At 35.8% G+C, this 20,446-nt stretch overlaps 1 protein-coding gene across 1 annotated transcript; it reads right to left on the bottom strand.

The window, feature by feature from the left end:
- Positions 1 to 6,744: 6,744 nt before the first annotated feature.
- On the bottom strand, positions 6,745 to 14,351 carry LOC137002138 (cytosolic phospholipase A2 gamma-like). The gene is made up of 12 exons (XM_067361644.1): positions 14,232 to 14,351; positions 14,006 to 14,120; positions 13,395 to 13,537; positions 13,107 to 13,308; positions 10,323 to 10,397; positions 10,082 to 10,241; positions 9,921 to 9,986; positions 9,347 to 9,544; positions 7,869 to 7,961; positions 7,388 to 7,542; positions 7,098 to 7,272; positions 6,745 to 6,905 (listed from the first exon to the last, which is right to left on the bottom strand). Exons 1-12 carry the CDS (start codon positions 14,270 to 14,272, stop codon positions 6,745 to 6,747), a joined length of 1,584 nt encoding a protein of 527 aa, XP_067217745.1. The 5' UTR covers positions 14,273 to 14,351.
- Between the last annotated feature and the right edge of the window lie 6,095 nt (positions 14,352 to 20,446).

Raw genomic sequence — 20,446 nt, 5'->3', positions numbered from 1 at the left:
GTTGAAAAGAGATGGTATTCATCCCTCCCGGGATGGTGCTGCTCTTCTCTCTAGAAATTTGGCAAATAGTCTTAGAGCTGAAACATGACAAACCAGGGCCCAGATCAGGACGCAGACAAACTGGCTAAACCGACCGTCTGCTAGCCGCCTCACGTCACAGAACTCAGATAATTCACAGCACATAGAAACACTTTCACCTAGATATTATCACATAGAGACTGTGTCTGTACCTCGAACTAATAAATACAAAAAACTTCCAAAACCTTTTAAGGGTAAAAATTTAATTGATGTTCAAAAAATGAAAATCACAGATAAATCAGATAAACAAATGATAAAGCTTGGGTTACTGAATATTAGATCTATTTCTTCAAAAGCACTTATTGTAAATGAAATTATCACAGACAATAAACTAGACTTGCTGTGTTTGACAGAAACCTGGCTAAAACCAGACGATTACATTACTTTAAATGAATCTAGTCCTCAAGGTTATGATTATCGACACAATCCTCGACAGAAAGGCAAAGGGGGAGGTGTTGCTGTAATTTATAGTAATATATTCAGAATCATTCAAAAGAATTTCAAATATAATTCCTTTGAAGTGATGGTGCTTTATGTAACATTATGTAAGTTGACATTTGTGCTGGCTACTGTATACAGGCCACCAGGGCACCATACTGACTTTATCAAAGAATTTGCTGAGTTTCTATCAGAGTTAGTACTGGCTGCGGATAAAGTCCTTGTTGTTGGTGATTTTAATATCCATGTAGATAATAATAAAGACGCATTTGGATTGGCATTTGCAGATATTTTAAACTCTATTGGAGTTAAACAACACGTGTCAGGACCCACTCATTGTCGTAATCATACCCTAGATCTAATACTGTCGCATGGAATAGATATTGATGCTGTTGAAATTCTACAGCAGAGCGATGATATATCAGATCATTATTTAGTCTCGTGTATAATACAATTAGCCAAGGCTACAAAACCACCACCCAGCCATAAATATTGTAGAACAATCACGTCTGCCACTAAAGATTGCTTTATAAATAATCTCCCCGAGCAGTTTCATCGCCTTAGTATACCTGACAACTTAGAAGAACTCGATGCTGCAACAGAAACTATTGGCTCTCTCTTTTCCAGCACATTAGATGCGGTCGCTCCTTTATGTCTAAAGAAGATTAAGGAAACTAATCCAACGCCGTGGTATGATGAGCACACTCGGGCTCTAAAACGAACTGTTAGAAAAGCTGAACGTAGTTGGAAGAAAACAAAACTAGAAGTTTTTCGCCTTTCGTGGAAAGAAAAAATGATTGAGTACAGAACAGCCATAAGAAATGCTAGATCTACTTATTTTTCAAATCTCTTAATAGAAAACAAACATAATCCTAGGTATTTATTTGACACAGTGGCTAAATTAACTAGAAACAGAGATTCAACTGCTGACGTTTCCATAGAGCACAGCAGTAATGACTTTATGAACTTCTTTACTTGCAAGATTGATAATATTAGAGAGAAAATTATAAACATGCATCCGTCTACAGTTTCTCTTCAGACAGTGCACTGTAGTGTCCCTGAGGTAAAACTAGAATCATTCGCCGCTATAGGAGAGGAAGAATTATCTAAACTTATCAAATCATCAAAATCAACGACATGTATGTTAGACCCAATGCCGACTAAACTACTGAAAGAAATGCTTCCAGAGGTCGTAGGTCCACTTCTTGATATAATTAATTCATCTTTAACACTAGGACACGTGCCAAAAACCTTTAAGCAGGCTATTATCAAACCTCTTATTAAAAAACCTCAACTAGATCCGAGAGATTTAGTAAATTACAGGCCAATCTCGAATCTACCTTTTCTGTCAAAGATACTAGAAAAGACAGTTTCAACACAACTGTGTTCCTTTTTAGAAAGAAATGGAATCTGTGAGGATTTCCAGTCAGGATTTAGACCATACCATAGTACTGAGACTGCTCTCGTTAGAGTTACAAACGATCTACTCCTATCATCCGATCGTGGCTGTATTTCTCTATTAGTGTTATTAGATCTCAGTGCTGCTTTTGACACTATCGATCATAACATTCTTTTAAAAAGACTTGAAAACTATATTGGCATTAGTGGAATTGCTTTGGCATGGTTCAAATCATACTTATCTGACCGTTATCAGTCTGTGGTAGTTAATGAAGAGATGTCGTATCGATCACAGGTTAAATATGGGGTACCACAAGGCTCAGTATTAGGACCGTTGCTTTTCACTCTGTACATGCTGCCCTTAGGAGAGATAATTAGGAAGCATGGTGTTAGTTTTCACTGCTACGCTGACGATACTCAGCTCTATATTTCCTCGCGCCCTGACGAAACCTACAAATTCACAAAACTAACAGAATGCATAGCTGACATTAAAAACTGGATGACAAGAAATTTCTTATTATTAAATTCAGAAAAAAATGATTTCCTAATCTTTGGACCAAAAACTTCCTCACGAAAAAACCTTGAATACTCTCTAACACTTGACGGGTGCTCCATTAAACCTTCGTCCTCAGTTAGGAACCTGGGTGTGCTCTTTGATACCAATCTTTCATTTGAAAGTCATGTTTCTAGTATCTGTAAAACCGCCTTCTTCCATCTAAAAAATATATCTAAATTACGACATATGCTCTCAATGACAAATGCGGAACAGTTGGTTCATGCATTCATGACCTCAAGACTAGATTATTGTAACGCTCTACTGGGTGGTTGTTCTGCTCGGCTTTTAAACAAACTACAGTTGGTTCAAAATGCGGCAGCTAGAGTTCTTACTAGAACCAGAAAGTATGACCATATTAGCCCAGTTCTGTCAACATTACATTGGCTCCCTATTAAACATCGTATAGATTTTAAAATCTTGCTACTTACTTATAAAGCTCTAAATGGTTTAGCTCCCCAGTACCTAAGTGAGCTCTTAATGCATTATAGTCCTTCACGTTTATTGCGATCTCAGAATTTAGGCCAGTTGATAATACCCAGAATATCAAAATCAACTGAAGGCGGCAGATCATTTTCCTATTTAGCACCTAAACTCTGGAACAATCTTCCTAGCATTGTTCGGAAGCAGACACACTCTGTCAGTTTAAATCTAGACTAAAAACACATCTCTTTGCTCTTGCATACACATAACACATTATCAATACATTAACATTTTTCAAATCCGTTAAAGGATTGTTACGCTGCAATAATTAGGTCGGCCGGAACCGAGAACATTTCCTATAACACTAGATATACCTGTACATCAGAACAAGAATGGCATCTACGCTAATATCTGTCTCTCTGCTTATCCTGAGGTTTGCCGGGTGCTGGATCCAGGCCGTATCCAGGTCAGATGGAGAACCTGCGTCTGGACCTGACTACAACGTAGCCCAGGATCCCCGTATCCGCTTACATATATTTATATATAATCGATTTTTAAACTCTATAATAAAAATGTACAATTCAGATTTTGATCTCCATATACATTTACATATATATATATCTTCCAAGGGGTTTTTTCCCTCCTAGGACTTTTTTCCCAGTGCTAGCACGCTGGGTTTTTCTCCTAGGGGTTTTTTTCCACCCCTGGAAGTCAGCCGACATTGGCTTAATGTAGCACCATCTTGTATATGTTACATATTACCACGCTTGTTTGTACAGTTTTAACCACTTCCCTTTTTTTTTTCTGTGCTTCTAATATGTAAAGCTGCTTTGAAACAATTACCAATTGTAAAAGCGCTATATAAATAAATTTGACTTGACTTGACTTGACATCTCCACACGCAACATTTTAAATAAGGCACAAATTGGATTTTTACCAAAACAACGCACATCCGATCACATCTATTCTCTTCACACACTAATTAACAAAAACATCAAGGACAAACAAAGAAAAATATTTGCATGTTTTGTAGATTTTAAAAAAGCATTCGACTCAATTTGGCATGACGGTTTACTGTACAAACTCCTACAAATTGGCATTGGTGGGAAAACTTTTGACACCATACAATCCCTGTACACCAACAGTAAATGTGCGGTGAAAATCAATAACCACAGAACAGCGTTTTTCCAGCAGGGACGTGGAGTGAGGCAGGGATGCAGTCTGAGTCCGACTCTATTCAACATCTACATTAATGATCTGGCATCAGTGCTAGAGCGTTCTACTGTCCCCGGCCTCACTCTACACCACACAGAGGTCAGATGTCTGCTGTACGCAGATGATCTGGTCCTGCTGTCCCGCACACCTGAGGGTCTCCAGCAAAGCCTGTCCCTGCTGGAACAGTACTGTCATGAGTGGGCCCTGACAGTCAATCTGGACAAAACCAGAGTAATGGTGTTCCAGAAAAAGGCCAGATCTCAGGCAAACAAACACCAGTTCACTTATAAAGGCCAGGTCCTACAGCATAGCACCAGCTACAGTTATCTGGGCATCGACATCAGCACTTCGGGAAGCTTTGGTCTGGCTGTCAAAACACTGAGTGAAAAGGCTCGGAGGGCTTTTTATGCTATAAAGTCACGATACGGTCACTTAAAATTACCCATTAAAACTTGGATAAAATTATACAATTCAATAATTAAACCAATTCTTTTATATGGATGTGAAATTTGGGGACCAGTACAAAATTTTAGAAATTGGGATAAAACTTCAGTAGAAAAACTACAATTGGAAATTAGCAAAAACATTTTAGGGGTTCACAGAAGCACATCCAACAACGCCTGTAGGGCTGAATTAGGTTTGTACCCGCTGAACATTGAGATCCAGAAGAGATGTGTTCAGTTCTGGCATCACCTCCATCAGTCTGATCCTGATTCAGTCCAATATAAAGCCCTCCTCGCCAATGAAATCTCAGCAGTATCTCATCCTCTAAACACACTCGCTCTTCAACTTGTCCATGAAACTCAATTCCCAATTGACCACAGCTACAACCCTAATACTATTATTAAAGAAATTGACAAAAATCTAAAAGATACTCATGATGAATCACTAAAAGCACATTTTGAGATCCAAAATAAACTCCAATGTTACTCGACCCTAAATAGAACCACTAAATTGGCAAATTATTTATTAATCAAACAATTTAAAGAAAGACAAATCCTCTCCAAATACAGATTAAGTGACCATGATCTAGAAATAGAGAGAGGAAGACATAGACAAACATGGACAGCGAGAGAGCAGAGGATCTGTAGACACTGTGATCTACAACAAATAGAGGATGAGAAACACTTCCTACTCATCTGTCCTAAATATCACAATGCAAGAGAAACATTTCTCTCCATACTTGGAACACTATTTCCATCATTCATTGAACTAAGTGATACTGAGAAAATGCCCTTCATGCTTGGTGAAGATGACAACACAGCTACACTAGCTGCAAAATATGTGTTAGCCATTCACAAAATTAGAGATGGATAACTCTCTAGAGACCTGCTTTATTTATTAATTTACTAAGATGGATTTGTTTGCATTGCTGCATGTAACATGATGTATACATATATGTTTTGTTTGTTTGTTTATTTTATTATTTATGTATAATATGTTAATGCTTTGGCAACACTGTGATTCACAGTCATGCTAATAAAGCTCATTTGAAATTGAAAATTGAAATTGAGAGAGAGAGAAAGAGTGAGACTGAGGGAGTGAGGGGGGAGGACAGAGAGAGAGAGAGAGAGAGAGAGAGTGAAATACAATAGGGCCTTGCGCCTTAGTAGCTTGGGCTCTAATAAGAATGTGGTTTTCAAGTCTGGGCAAGACTTGTACTGAGTACATCAAAAATGTACCTTCTTCAAAACACATCTGTTTGTTGATACTGCACAACAGAATAAAACATTAAAATTTGTAACAGATTTTTAAAATAACGTGATGTAGTTTTTGTGTGAAAGGCTTAATATTTTGTAATCTACAGTTCTGAAGTTTTAAATAAGTTACAGTAAAGGGAATTTTACAGTAAAGATATGTACATTATAACAAAAGTTTTTTATTTCAAATAAATGCTGCTTTTTATTAAAAATTCTATTAATCACCCCCCTCCAAAAAAGTAGCATAGATTCCACAAAAATATTAAGCAGCACAACTGTTTTTAACATTAATAATAAGAAATGTTTCTTGAGCAGCAAATCAGCATATGAGAATGATTTCTGAAGGATCATGTGACACTGAAGAGGAGCGCAATCCAGTCTGTTTATTTCCATGTCTAAATTCCCATTTTATATGCTGTGATATAAAGAAAGTATTATTAAGTACAAAATTAAACAACTGGGATTTCAGCAAGTTATTAAAATATAATCATTAAAATCTAGGGCTGTCATTATAATAAAACAGTCACAGTTAATCTCAGAGTTTAAAATTTGGTCTTCTAATCTGTACTCATTACTTATTCCCATCCAAAACCCTATTCCCTATGTGTAAAGTGTAACATTATAAATGATTTAATGACGTAAATGAGAAACAACTCAAAATAATAATATAAACAATGAACTCAAAAAAATGCAGGTGATGGAATGAAGGATATGTGGGGGGAATAGCTGTAAATATAGAAAGAGTTACAATTTGGTAAAAGAATAGTTTTGGCGTGTGTGTGAGAGCTTACAGTTGATTAAATTTCTAAAGGAACTTTAATATAAGAAGGCAGTCACTGATTGATTTGAACATATATTAAGAACTTGCATCAGCAGGCCTATATTCATATCCATTATCCCAATTACAAACAAATACAATTCCATTCCATTATAATGAAATTATAATGTCTTCCGTTTAATGACTTTCTGAATCTCTGTCAGAAGCTTCTCTTTGTTATCTTTGATGTTCATTCCAGCTTTCTCCAATAGGTCATCAATCATTTTACTGTCGTAGGGGAGTTGGAAGGTTTTATAAGTTTTCCTCCACTTTCCAATTTCTTCTATTAAAACAGACATTTTAGGACATTTGTGAGCTTTCATGTTTGGCTTTTCTGCATATTGCAGTTTTTAACATAAGGATAAAATAAAATAAATATACATTTAAACATTATTAAATATATAAATAGTAACAATTATAATTATTATGACAATTTGAACATTTCAAAAATCGCAAAGCAGTAGTTGGACGTTACCTTTATCACCACAATTCGTCTTGTTGAAAAGAGGAATATGAATTACAGTCGGTGCATTGGGGCCTTCAAACACATAAAAGTCCTTTGGATCATCTCTCTCATCATCTAAGTTATTTGGGACTTCAGGGAAATCAATGTGTAGATCTTTGCACATGTCTACGGTTTTTATCAATGACTGTGAATTAAAAACAGTGTTTATAATAGAGAATGTGCATGTGGTGGGAGGAGGATACCATTAGTTATTAGTATGCAGGTTAATAAGAAAAATGAAGAGCATGAAATTACTCTACCTTGAATGGGTCTGTCTCACTGAAATCAAGGGACAGAATGATGTCAATGTGTCTCTCTTTCCTCAGCACTGGCAAAAAAGGTGAGTTGATGTCAATCCCAGCATCAACATAATGCCTCTTTTCCTCTTTAAGAATAGAGGGAGACACCTCCTCCGCTGGGGATGATGGTAAAATATTTAAAATTCTCTTTCATTTAGTTAAATTACAATACGAGACATTTGTAAGTATTAAGACAACAGCTAGACATCTCTAAGAGATGAAGCTTCACCTCTGACCGTAAATGTACTAGTACAGTCAGTCTGCAGCTATTTAGACATGCTGTCAGTGCTACAAATGTCAGGGTTTAATAAATTCAATGTGCACTTCACTCTACTAGTTTGGTTTATAATGTAATTTGTTATTGTATAATATTATATATATATATATTTAATAGATTTTACTCTTGTATGTATTATTTTAATTAAATAATTATTTAGCTTACCTGCCATGTTGTACAGAAAGTTATATGTTGTGCCCCAGATCCAGTGAGTAACTAACTCGATGCATTTAACAATCACAGTCCACATCTCGCTGCCTAAATTAAGAGAAGGTTTTTCATAAGCTAAAAAAATAGGTAATTTTTTATCAGCATATACAATAAGTAATTAAGCTGTCTTTACTTACTCCAATGATCACAATATCAATTACAGAAACAAATTACAGAATAGTAAAGTGGGTTTTGAGTCTCATACTATGCACAGACAAATAAAGGAAAACTCACATGTCAGATTCCAGTATGAATGAAGGCTGCATATATGTAGTGTGTATTCCTTAATGTCTTTCTTATTCATTTCTTTTGACATGATGATTAATTTCTCATTTTTTTCTTTGTCCAGCTTTCCTGAAATACATAGCATAATTGTATCATGCACTGAATTTCTAGCACACGTAATCTACAGTCTTTATTTCTGGAATTCTACACTATATCCTTTAAAACAGCCTGTTATTCACTAATGCACTGCCATTTAAACTACTGTAGTAGATCTGAGTCTGATATTGCCAGTAATTTAAAGGGTTATGCTGCATTCCAGGCAGGTTTTTGAGCCTGTAAGTCACGACTTCAAACCACGACTCACGACTTTGTAGCGTTCCAGGCAAGTCACACCAAACTCCCTGAGCTCAAGGAATTGTGGTAGCTAGATGTAAACAAACCAACATGGCGGTCCGTACAGGGCTTATGCTCATTTACAATCATTTCTATTGAAATGTGCTTAACATTGTAATAATCGTGTGTATTAATTTTCATTATTATATTATTATTAATTTGATTGAAACGATAATATATTGTCCTAAAGTCTATTTCTCACTGTGTACCACCGCAGGCTATATGTGACGTCAGAGCACGGAACTGGGAGAACATCGATCGATCGATCTTGACTGCCATTCCAGTGCACTTTCACGGAGAGAAGGTTGGAAAAACTGGGGTTGCCTGGAACACTAGTTCACCCAAAAAAATTGAGTTCACTGTGGTGCTTTCATGAACGCATGTCAGAGACTGATACCGAAGAGAAAAAATTGTTGAATAAAGTCGTTATTTCGTTTTTTGGACGCACAAAAAGTATTCTCGTCGCTTCAAAAAATTAAGGTTGAACCACTGTAGTAACATGGACTGTTTTAAATATGTCTTTATTTCACCTTTCTGGACACTGAATGTGTAAATTAACTTGCTGTCAATGGAGGCTTCACTGAGCCATCGGATTTTATCAAAAATATCTTAATTTGTGTTCTGAAGATGAATGAAAGTCTTACGGGTGTGGAATGACATGAGGGTGAGTAATTAATGACATAATTCTCATTTTTGGGTGAACTAACCCTTTAAATTGGATTTCATCACAGCAATATAACAAGTTTTCTCATTTTCAACATAACTAAATGTTTTTGATTATATTCTTAGCTTAGATATATCAGTAATGTGGATACCGCTCAGTAAGTTATTCAGGATTTGAATGTGAGATGAAGGATCTTCCTTTCTTAAGACCAGAAGATTCAGTTCCACAAGTGTCAAAAGCACTTCGCCAGCCTCGTCCACATGTGGATCACTGAGGGAGTGAACGTCTGCTTGTTTTATTTCTGAAGATGAGTGGTCACTGATCACGTCCAACTCGTGCAACATTAGCACTAAAATAAAATGGTTGAAAGGTTGTATCTTTACATTTTGCAACATTACAAGAATAAATAACATTTTAAAATATTACAATGCATTAACAGTTATTTAAAATTGGAATATTTCACAATATAACTGTTTTTTGCAATGGCCTGGTATCAGAGACAGGATTAGAGATTAAGCCAGGATTAAACTTTAGTTAAACTAGGACATTTAAGTAGATTTTATAAATGTGTGGTGTGCATCTCGAGTCAAAACAATGGCACTGATATATTTTAAGACATGTCAATGCATGTTGCTTTCGGTTAAAACAGCGTAAACATGCATTTTAGTCTGGGACTAGGCTTTAGCCTTGTCTTTGAAACCAGGCAAATATGAACATGGACTTACTTTTGATTAAAGGTAACAGTTCCTCCAGTATTTTTTCTAGGTCAGCAAGAAAACTACCACACAGACCTGCAGGAAAAAAATCAGCAAACCACAAAATGGATAAATGAATGGGAGGTGAACTAAAAGACAAATAAGTAGGCCTATGTGTTGTTTCAGCTCACCTTGCAGGAACAGCATGTCAATCTCTGGCTGGTCTTTTATTTTAACCCCTTTGTCAAACTGACTTCCAAAATAGGAAGTATCTACAAAAGCCCCAGGGATGGAGTAGCCAGTCTCATGTGGCGTGACCTCAACAAATTTCTCTATGGCAGAACACTGTAAGTCTCAGACACAGTGAAAACACATTCAACTCACAAACACACTGACATTACCTGCTTCTAGTTTATCAAATCTGCTCTGGATATCAATCACGGTGTAGATGGGATAAGGATCTTTGCTGTGTCGGCTCCTCTGACTGGTTAAAGTACTCTCATCTATCTGTAGAAAATCATAAATATTGCGTGTCTGTTGGTGTGTGTGCATTCTAAGTGTTTTTTTTAAAGAAATCAATACTTTTACTAAGCAAGGATGCATTTAATTGACAAAAGTACTTGACTGTAAAGCACTGCACTGCAGCAGCTCTGCATGAACCAATGTGCGTGCAGCCCTACGAAATGGGCGCTGCAGCCCGCCAGAGCGGGTGGAGCTTCTGTCTATATAACCGGCTCATATCGCCATTGGATTCAGTCTAAATCTCCTTCAGTGACGTGCAATCTTCTCTTCGCTGGAGCCTCTCACTGTCAAAGAAGCCTTGCAGCGGATCAAGCTGACTCCCTTTAAGCAAGCTAATATCTGCCAGCAAGCTGAATGATCAGTGCTCTGCAGTCAAGCAGATTACAGCTGCAAGCAAGCTCAGTGACAGCATGTCAGTAGCGGCTTCTGACACTAAGAATTGGTAGGGCTTACTGGATGACCACTCACCGCAGACTCCTTGAAAGTGAGCAGCACCGCACTAACCACAAAGACTATATTGCTCAGGCTATCGGCAGAGCCATGGCCAGCTTAGTGGTACTGAAGTGCCATTTATGGCTCAACTTGATGAAGATCAAGGAGGCAGACAAGGCTGCCTTCCTCAATTCCCCAGTTTGTATCACTGGCCTTTTCGGCCCCACGTTAGATGGTAGTTTCGCTGAACGCTTCACAGCAGCACAGAAGTCTTCACAGGCAATGAGTTACTTCCTGCCAAAGTGCTCCAACTCTGCAGCTGCTTCAAGTCACCAGAAAAGCACGCCAACTCAGCAGCCTGCAAAACCAGCACCTGCGACCACTCAGCCCAAACCAGCGTCTGAGTCTTGACAGTGATCCCAATCCACCAAGCGCCTAAGCACCAGGGTCTCCATCCTAAGATAACACTGGATCCAGAGCTTCAGAAGCCATCCAGATCCTCCAAGAATGAAGAAGGGAAGATTAAGTCTTGCTGTGGCCGGACCACCCTCTAAAAAGTCTTGAGTTTGCCTCCTAACACCCTGTTCAGTTCCAGGCGTTGGAGACGATGTGTTCATTGCAAACACTGTTCAAGTTCACATGCCCATGCCAACCCACAGCGAGTCAGGCTTCTATAGCCGCTCCATCCTTGTTCCCTCAGGCAGTGGTGGACGAAGTACACAAATCAAGTACTTGAGTAAAAGTACTGATAAGTATAATAAAATATTACTCCAGTAAAAGTATGAAGTACTCCTTTTCAAATTTACTTGAGTGAAAGTACAAAAGTACTTGATTTTTAATTTAATTAAGTAATGTACCATTGCATTGCTTTATACTTCGATGGGTCTACAGTGCCCCGTCGGTGTAAAAGCACACTTCACCAGAGGCATGGCCTCTTCCTCGGTGCGGTCCAGTTGTGTATCCATTGGCGACATTTGTGGTCCTCGCCATCCACCTTCTCCAGGTTTTACAACTTGGATGTTCCTGCACTACATGCACGAGTCCTCTCTGTTTAGTTTGGTATTGACCTCTGGATGAGCTCAACTAGTACCATCCTTTCCAGACCCATGGTCTGAACCCCTTTTCAGTGTCGGGCGAGATCCTCACCTTTACTTTGCCCTACTGCCATGAGGCCTTTCTCTCCAAATGTCTTAGATTGGGGCCTTTAAACATTTGTCGTTCTACTATCATATCATGGCGCGATTGGACTGTGTTCCCACAGCAAAGTGAACTGTTTGAAAGGGAGCATAAATCGTTGAGTTAATCTGAATCCTATGGCAATACAGGCCAGTAAAATAGACGGATGCTCCACCCATTCTGGCAGGCTGCTGAGGCTCGCTCTCTTCGAGGCCTTGCAGGTGTTTTTTTAAGAAGAAGTTCTTTTTTGCAAGTGTTTAATGCAGTAATGCATTCAACAACATAATCTATACAACATACACCTTAATTTATTTAAAAACACATTTATTGTTATATTCTGACCATTTCACTGACACCTATAATATGTATGCCATACAAAAGATCTCTTAACATTGCGGGTTATGTTAATCGCTGTATAACTTTTTTTTATTTTTTTATTGAAAGCTGAAAGTAATGTTTTATTACTTTTGCACCTTTTGAGTGTTCCTGCTAGTGCATGCAATGGTAAGTGATTACGTTGTGGAGAAGATAGACATTATTTTAGATTTCAATTCAGTAGTTTAAATCGTAAGCAAATTGATTATGTGTAGTACTTTTTTTAAAAGTAACTATTAATGTGTACATTTATAAAATAATGTGTTACTTTACTAGTTACATCACAAAAGTAATCTGATTACATAATTCATGGTACTTGTATTGCATTACCCCTAACACTAATCATGTGACACTAAAGACTGGAGTACTGGCTGCTGCTTTTCCATCACAGGCATAAATGACATTTTAAAATATATTATAACAGAAAGCAGTTATTTTAAAGTGTAATAATATTCCACAATATTACTGTTCATTACTGCATTTTTTAATTTTTGATCAAATAAATGCGATCTTGGTGGGCATAGTTTTTGATTATTATATATATATATATATATATATATATATATATATATATATATATATATATATATATATACACACCCTTTAGAAAGCAGAATATTATCAAAATATGCCAATGTGGTAATTTATTGCATTAAACATACTGATATGCCTAAAACAAGATTACTTGTTAATTAGCAGTAATAATCTCACCTTTTTAACAATCTTGCTTAAAACTAGCACTGCCCAGATGTCTGTCAGACTGAAATTGTCTTTTTGTCTGTAGTATTTTTTGAGTGTCGACAATTTCTTCTTGAAACTGATGTCAGGCTGAAGAAGTCTCTGTACAAAGTCATCCTTCACGGCTTCTAGGTTGCAGGACCAATTTGGTTCTTTGTATATCGATGCCATGCACCTTATGAAGAAAAAATGGTTTGGCATTTGTTTCTATTCAGCTGAATCTGATGTGCTGAATTTGAGCACATGCTTTTGCTTATTTACCAGGTAGATCCAGAAATCCCAGCAAGATACAGCATGCAGTCCAACAGATCACTTTTAGACAGTGCGACCAGTGATCCCAGCAAACCCACCATTGCTCTTTCACCTCCTCCTGAAGCCAGCAAAGCGATGTTGGGCAGCTTGTCCTGTAAAGAATGCAAAAAATACCACATATTTGTAGCAACTATTTATAAAAGTCCCTGCTCTTCTGTAAGGAATTCTGTCAAGTGAGAAGGAACTTGCCTGAACAAACCTTTCCATGTAAGACTGTCCTCCGTATTTGTTTCAACATTATGTAATTGTGTTTTATGTAATTCATTCAGGTTCATTTAAAAGTTCAGAATAAAAGAAATCAGTAATTCCTTTATAGACAAACAATATGTGATGTTAAACTTACTTTATAAGGCTTACAATCTTTTAGTGTGCATTTTCAGTATCTGCATAATTCTAAATATTAGATTAAGATATGGTTACATCTGTTGTTGAGCTAGAAGCACAACCAAAGTGATCTAAAATATTTAAACACACAAGATATGAGGAATTATGTGAAGTTTCCATGTGACCCTGCATATTAGTTAAAAGATTAAGTCTAGGAACAGTTGAAATACAGTTACCAGGCTACAATGTATGCCGTGTTTTTTAAGACACTCCAGAGCTGATTCTCTCCTGCTGGTCACATGATTCTTCTCGGCCTCGTTTAGTGAATGACCGATTCTCACTTCGCAATCGCTGTAGAAAACCAATCAAGAGGTTTCAAGAGAATTCCATCAAATACTAGATAATACTAGTCTTGTCAAAAATTTCAGATTTCAGTGGTATCAAAAATGTATGCTGTATTACCATTTTCTTCGCTTTCCCCCAGACATCTGTAACAAGGACATTAAGATTGAGGTTTAACTTAGGTTTGATCTGTTCTGAACTGTACCATGACTATTTGCAATTGCAAACATTGCTAAATTACATTATTTTTCCAGTCTCACAAATTCAATTAAATGCAACATTTTTGTGAAAAGATATTTAGAAGCCAAGCAGAAAAGACACTTACCTCTGCTGTCAGGAACTGAAGTCTGCAAACCAAACTGAAACTTTTTAGTCAGAGCATGTGATGCGAAGGAAAGTTATGATGTGGTTTAGACCAAGAAAAGCAGAGCTGACTTAGTTTTGTCAAGTTGCCCATAACAATATTTCCAGTCAAGTCTCTAGCACAAAATCAGCATTTTTGAATGATTTCTGAAGGATCATGTGACTGTAGACTGGAGTAATGACTGCTCAGCTTTGCCATCGACAGGAATACATTACATTTTAAAATTATATTAAAATAGAAAAGTTATTTTAAATTGTAATAACACTTCACAATATTACTGTTTCTACTGTGTTTTATTCAAATACGTGGAGTGGTGAGCATTAGAGACATGAAAATGAAAATAATGTCATTTATTACTCACCCTCATGTCGTTCCACACCCGTAAGATTTTCTTTCATCTTCGGAACACAAATTAAGATATTTTTTTAGCTCAGTGAGGCCTATAGACAGCAATGCCATTGAACTTCTCAAAATCCAGAAAGGTACGAAAAACATATTTAAAACAGTTCATGTGACAATCTTGACAGTGGTTCAATCTTAATATTACAAAGCGACAAGAAAACTTTTTGTGCACCAAAAAAAGTAAATAACGACTTTTCAATTATATCTAGTTGGGGTGACGAGATCTCGTGTCATGAGAAGCTCATAATACATGTGCTAATTCATACTCAGAAAGTAGAACTGAAATGACATTCATTACAAGATGATTAGTTAAAACATTTCAAATACACCTGCAGTCAGAATATCTTTCCAGTCATGTATTTCGCCATTGAGGATTTCTTAAAAATAGTGTGTAAAAATCAATCTCGAGTCTCGTTTCGTCGCGTGAGATACCTGTCTCGTCACACCCCCAGGGGCGTAAATTTCATCGGACAGTAGGGGGGGACAATAAACATAACATTTCTCAAGAGCAATTTTTGAAGGGGACACAAATAATACAGCCAAAATTTTACTTATAAAGGATATATGCAGGGGTTAAATTGGGCCGGGGCCGTCCGGGGCTCGACATTAACGCTTAATTTTTTGAAGGGGCAAGAGAAAGAGAGCTTTACTTGTCCTGATTAAAACAACAATAACAAAAATAGTTAGGGAGTCACCAAAACGCAAGCATGATTCTATTACATTTAGTGTAAGTGGCGATTGATAATGGATAATATAAATATTTAATAATAAATATTTTATTAATGAATGATTCAGCGTTTTGAACGAATCGGTTGAGTCAAGAATCAGTAATTGCCTATTCCAAAACACCTGCCTCATTCTTGAATGAATCAGTCGTTTGAATGAATGACTAGGACAGTCTTTTGCCACCACCTACTGCCAGTTCAGTTTCATGTTTAAATTTTCCCAACATTTCTTATTTTTATATTCAAAAATATTTAAAGAATATCATAACATTATTTAATGCAGTTGTAATTTTTCAGTGTAAATTATTTAATTTGATTCATAACAGTCCTGCTTTATTTTTCTTATTGAATTTATTGATCAAATGTAAAAAAAAAAAATGAAATAAAAGATGAAGCATGTAATAAGATTAGGGGAAAAAATGCCCTTGGGGTAAATATCACAAATATGCAGATATAAATATGCAAAAGCTGACGGAACACTGTTGAGAATATAGCTTCAGAATAAATTATATTTACACCAAAAAAACATCAAATTTTTTCCAGACAACTTTTTTGGTCGGACAAGTGACCAATTTACTTGTCCAAAGGACAATACCCTGTATTTTGTATTGATATGCTCTCCTTTAGGCCTACAGAAAGACTTTGTTATCAGATGTAAGTTAGCTTTGCACACTGCCAGCATCTAGAATGATTTTGATCTGCATTTTAGTGTTCATAGCAGAGGGCTCTGTCGACTTATTTTTAGTTTGTCAATTGATAAGATTTTGTAGGCTTTGCATACACATGTGCACTCCTCGAAAGCCTGAAACCAAATAGCGGACTCACGGAAAAAAAAATCATGTTATCATCTTGCTTTTTTTTGTTATGACTAATTACTCAGCGTCGTCAGCATTAAAGCAAAAATAACCACTTCATCCGATATGTTTGAATAAAATAGCCTAAACAGCCTACTTACTAGAGCTCCTCTCAACTACCGTCTGTCTTCTCTCCCGCCGGCGCCGCCGGATTTCTACACGCACGAGTGTGACGTGCGCGGTGGACCAAACCACTGTGAGGCAAGGGAGGGGTGACTCAAAATGTTTCTAAACTTAAAACGCCTGTTTGCGTTTGTATTGCTTTGCTTCTTACACAATTATTTTAAGGATATATCATTTATTTACAATACTTAGAGTGGTTTTTAATTATATTTTTTGGGGGGGACAGCACTCAGATAGGGGGGGTCATGTCCCCCCCGTCCCCCCCGCGATTTACGCCCCTGCACACCCCTAATATCTAGTGATGGCCGATTTCAAAACATTGCTTTGAATCTTTTGTTTCGAATCAGTGATTCGGATCGAAAATGCCAAACTGCTCAAATCATGTGACTTTGACGCTCCGAATCACTGATTCATTTAAACATTAATGTATGTTATTAAAAAAAAAGAATACATTTTACATTAAAAAAAATCACCCCTTTTAGGTTTAGGTTTTAGGAATAAATCTAGAGTACACTAACATTGTTATACTTATACTTACCATTTGCATAAAGAGTTTGTGGCGTGAGTCCCCACAAAGATAGTAATAGTCATTGACCTTTTGGGGACATTTTTTTAGTCCCTGTGAGGAAAACAGTTTATAAATAATACAAATTTTCTTTCTGTGATGGTTAAGTTTAGGGTAAGGGGATAGAATATGTTGTGTGTAAAGTATAAAAAACATTATGTCTATGTAAAGTCCCCATAAAACATGAAAACCCAACGTGTATGTATGTGTGTGTACAACAATACTGTGCAGCAGGTGTGTTTGCATTAGCAGTGCTGTAAAGACTGAGACAAGACAGACAATAAAAGACAATTGGACAAACACAATCTTGTCTTCCCAAACATCTCTTTACACTTTCATATCTGCGGCCCCTGAACTAATGAGTTTATCTACATCTCAATGCTACAACAATAAACATGCCGAAAGACTGTAACAGATTTCCATAATCACTAATGAATGACAACAAAATACATTGACTCAGGTTGCAAGAGCAATCAGTGACGTCAAATATTCCGCAGGCATGTTTGCATGTATGTGAATGTCATATGTATAGAACACACAACGTTTTATCTGTGCACATGCAGAGGCAATACCGTGTGTATGGACGCTGTTTAACACACACACACACACACGTGCAGACTAGGACAATGTCAGTGACGTCAACCCTGATGATATAAACAATCCAGTAGGTGACCTCTCCGATGTGAAGTCAAATATCATCAACATCTAAAAGTTCTAATGTGACCTTTGACCTTTGAAAAGGTAAAGTATGAGGTAACTACAAACCAGAAGCAGACACCTGTCTTGTATTGGTACAATTATGTAACCACTGAAAAAGCAATAAATAATTGAAAAATAAAAATGTATACTATAACTATAAATGTAAATTATAAACACAATGTTTTTGATTGAGTTTATGGTTGCCAATTATGGTTGTCAAAATAATTAATATAATATAATATAATATATTATAATATAACAACACTTCTATTAGTAAATAAAATAAAAACACAACCTATAATATAATATAATATATAAAATATAATTTTTTAATTTTTTAAAACATTTTTTGCCCAATACTGGTTGCAAAAGTAATATAATATAATATAATATAATATAATATAATATAATATAATATAACAAGACTTATATAAGTAAAATAAAAACTCATAATGTATCAAATTTTTTGCCAATAGTAGTTGCAAAAATAATATAAATATAATATAACAAGACTTATATAAAGTAATAAAGTAAGTAATATAAACTAATAACAAGACTTATATAAAGTAATAAAGTAAGTAATATAAACTAATAGAAGTAAATAAAATAAAAACTCATAATTACATTTTTTCCAATAGTGGTTGCAAAAATAATATAATATAATATAAAAAATAAAATATAAAATAAAAATGTAAAATGAAAACATAACATAACATAAGAAAACTTTACATGAGAATAGTCATTTAGGCGATTTAGGCTCACCCCTCTTATCAGCAGTAAAACATTCTGTTTGCACAGAAAGAAAGAAAAGAGAGAAAGAATAGAGTGAGGATAAACATAGATGACAGAGCAGGGGGAGAGGTGAAGATGAGAGGAGAGAGATGCAGGTATATAAAGCTGCTGTGTGTCTGAGCATCAGGGAGAACACAAGAACACCCATCCTGAAAGAAAACACCGGGAAGGAAACACGAACAGAGGGGAAAGGGAAGAATCTCATAAGGTAAGAAACTGATTGTATACCTCTTTAAAAATGTAATGCTAAAGATCTAATCAACTTTTAAAAGTCATTATTAAGATAACATGTTAAATAATAATAATAATAAACTTTATAGCACCTTTCATACAAAGAATACAGTTCAAAGTCTTTAAAATAAAAAAAGTATTACAATAACCACAAAGTGCTTAAATGAAAACAAGTAAAAATACCATAATCAGTATAACAAAAGATTAAAAATGAAACCTACTTGATGATAAAAGATACAATTATTCTGCATAAAATGCATAACAAAAAAAAGGGGGGAAATTAAACAAATAATAAAAGACAACACAATTACAATACATGTAATGCTATAGCTGGCGCATTATAATATTAGTAATGTATTACAAACACACAGCTATATGGCACATTGTATGCCAAATGCTGCAAAATTGGTAAGAAAAAGATGAGAAAAGGTAATATGCAATGCAATATTTTCGAGGAATTTTAGACAATCCCCTTTCTCTCTATTTGATGTTTTCTTGTTAGCATCTTGTAGCATACTATTATTATCCACCATTCAATAGTAATAAAGTAATAATATGATCTGACATTCTGATAACATGTACTTTAAAGGATTACTCTACTTTCAGATAAAAAAAAAATCCTGATAATTTACTCACCCCCATGTCATCTAAGATGTCCATGTCCTTCTTTCTTGAGTCGAAAAGAAATTAAGGTTTTTGATGAAAACATTCCAGGATTTTTCTCCATATAGTGGAATTCAATGGGCACCAAACGGTTGAAGGTCAAAATTAAAGTTTCAGTGCAGCTTCAAAGGGCTTTAAACAAAACCAGACGAGGCATAAAGGTCTTATCTAGTGAAACGATCTGTCATTTTCTTAAAAAAAAAAAATATGAAAATGTATATGCTTTATAGACACAAAAGTGCTTCCACCAGAATGTGATTCTGTATTCTTCAAAAAGCTTATGCCAAATGTGCTACACCTTCCCTATTAAACTTATGGAAAAAACAGAACTGGCGCCATGTTTGTTCCGTAAGTTGAATAGGGAAAGCATAGGACATTTAGCGTAAGCATCTGCAATGAAACAGTTATTTTGACCTTCAACCGTTTGGAGGCCATTGAAGTCCACTATAAGGAGAAAAATGGAATGTTTTGATCAAAAACCTTAATTTCTTTTTGACTGAAGAAAGAAGGACATGGATATCTTGGATGACATGGGGGTGAGTAAATTATCAGGAAATTTTTATTTGAAAGTGAATCCTTTAACTTTAATGGTCCTGTAATGGGTTATTCTGCACTGCATATGCTCAATTAATCTTTGAAATCACTAACAAAACCAAATGTTTTTTTTTTTTCAACAAGCACACACAATTTTTTTAATAAAATAATTTTTCAAGAGTGATACAAGCACTCTCTGTCTCTGTATTCTTACAGTATCCTTTATTATTAGTGGACTAGAAAACGACATAATTATTTTGATGTGCTTTTAATTGCATATGCTTATAATTGCAAAGATATCATCTGTAGCTCACAGTAACTGAATCCTATCATTCAAATTAAATGTTCATTCGCTCATTTACCCTCCATTTTTCATTCTAGAC

Source organism: Chanodichthys erythropterus, chromosome 15 (assembly GCF_024489055.1).
Source record: "Chanodichthys erythropterus isolate Z2021 chromosome 15, ASM2448905v1, whole genome shotgun sequence".
Taxonomy (NCBI): Eukaryota; Metazoa; Chordata; class Actinopteri; order Cypriniformes; family Xenocyprididae; genus Chanodichthys; species Chanodichthys erythropterus.
This window is presented reverse-complemented; position numbering and strand designations above follow the sequence as displayed.

What these genes read in the sequence shown, in the direction of transcription:
- LOC137002138 (XM_067361644.1), bottom strand. Translation starts at nt 14,272, where the DNA reads ATGTCCTTGTTACAGATGTCTGGGGGAAAGCGAAGAAAATG. An exon ending in TAAGCAAGATTGTTAAAAAG is followed by an intron (nt 10,398 to 13,106) that starts GTGAGATTATTA and finishes GATTTTCTACAG; the next exon opens with ATAGATGAGAGTACTTTAAC. An exon ending in TGACATGCTGTTCCTGCAAG is followed by an intron (nt 9,987 to 10,081) that starts GTGAGCTGAAAC and finishes TTTTTCCTGCAG; the next exon opens with GTCTGTGTGGTAGTTTTCTT.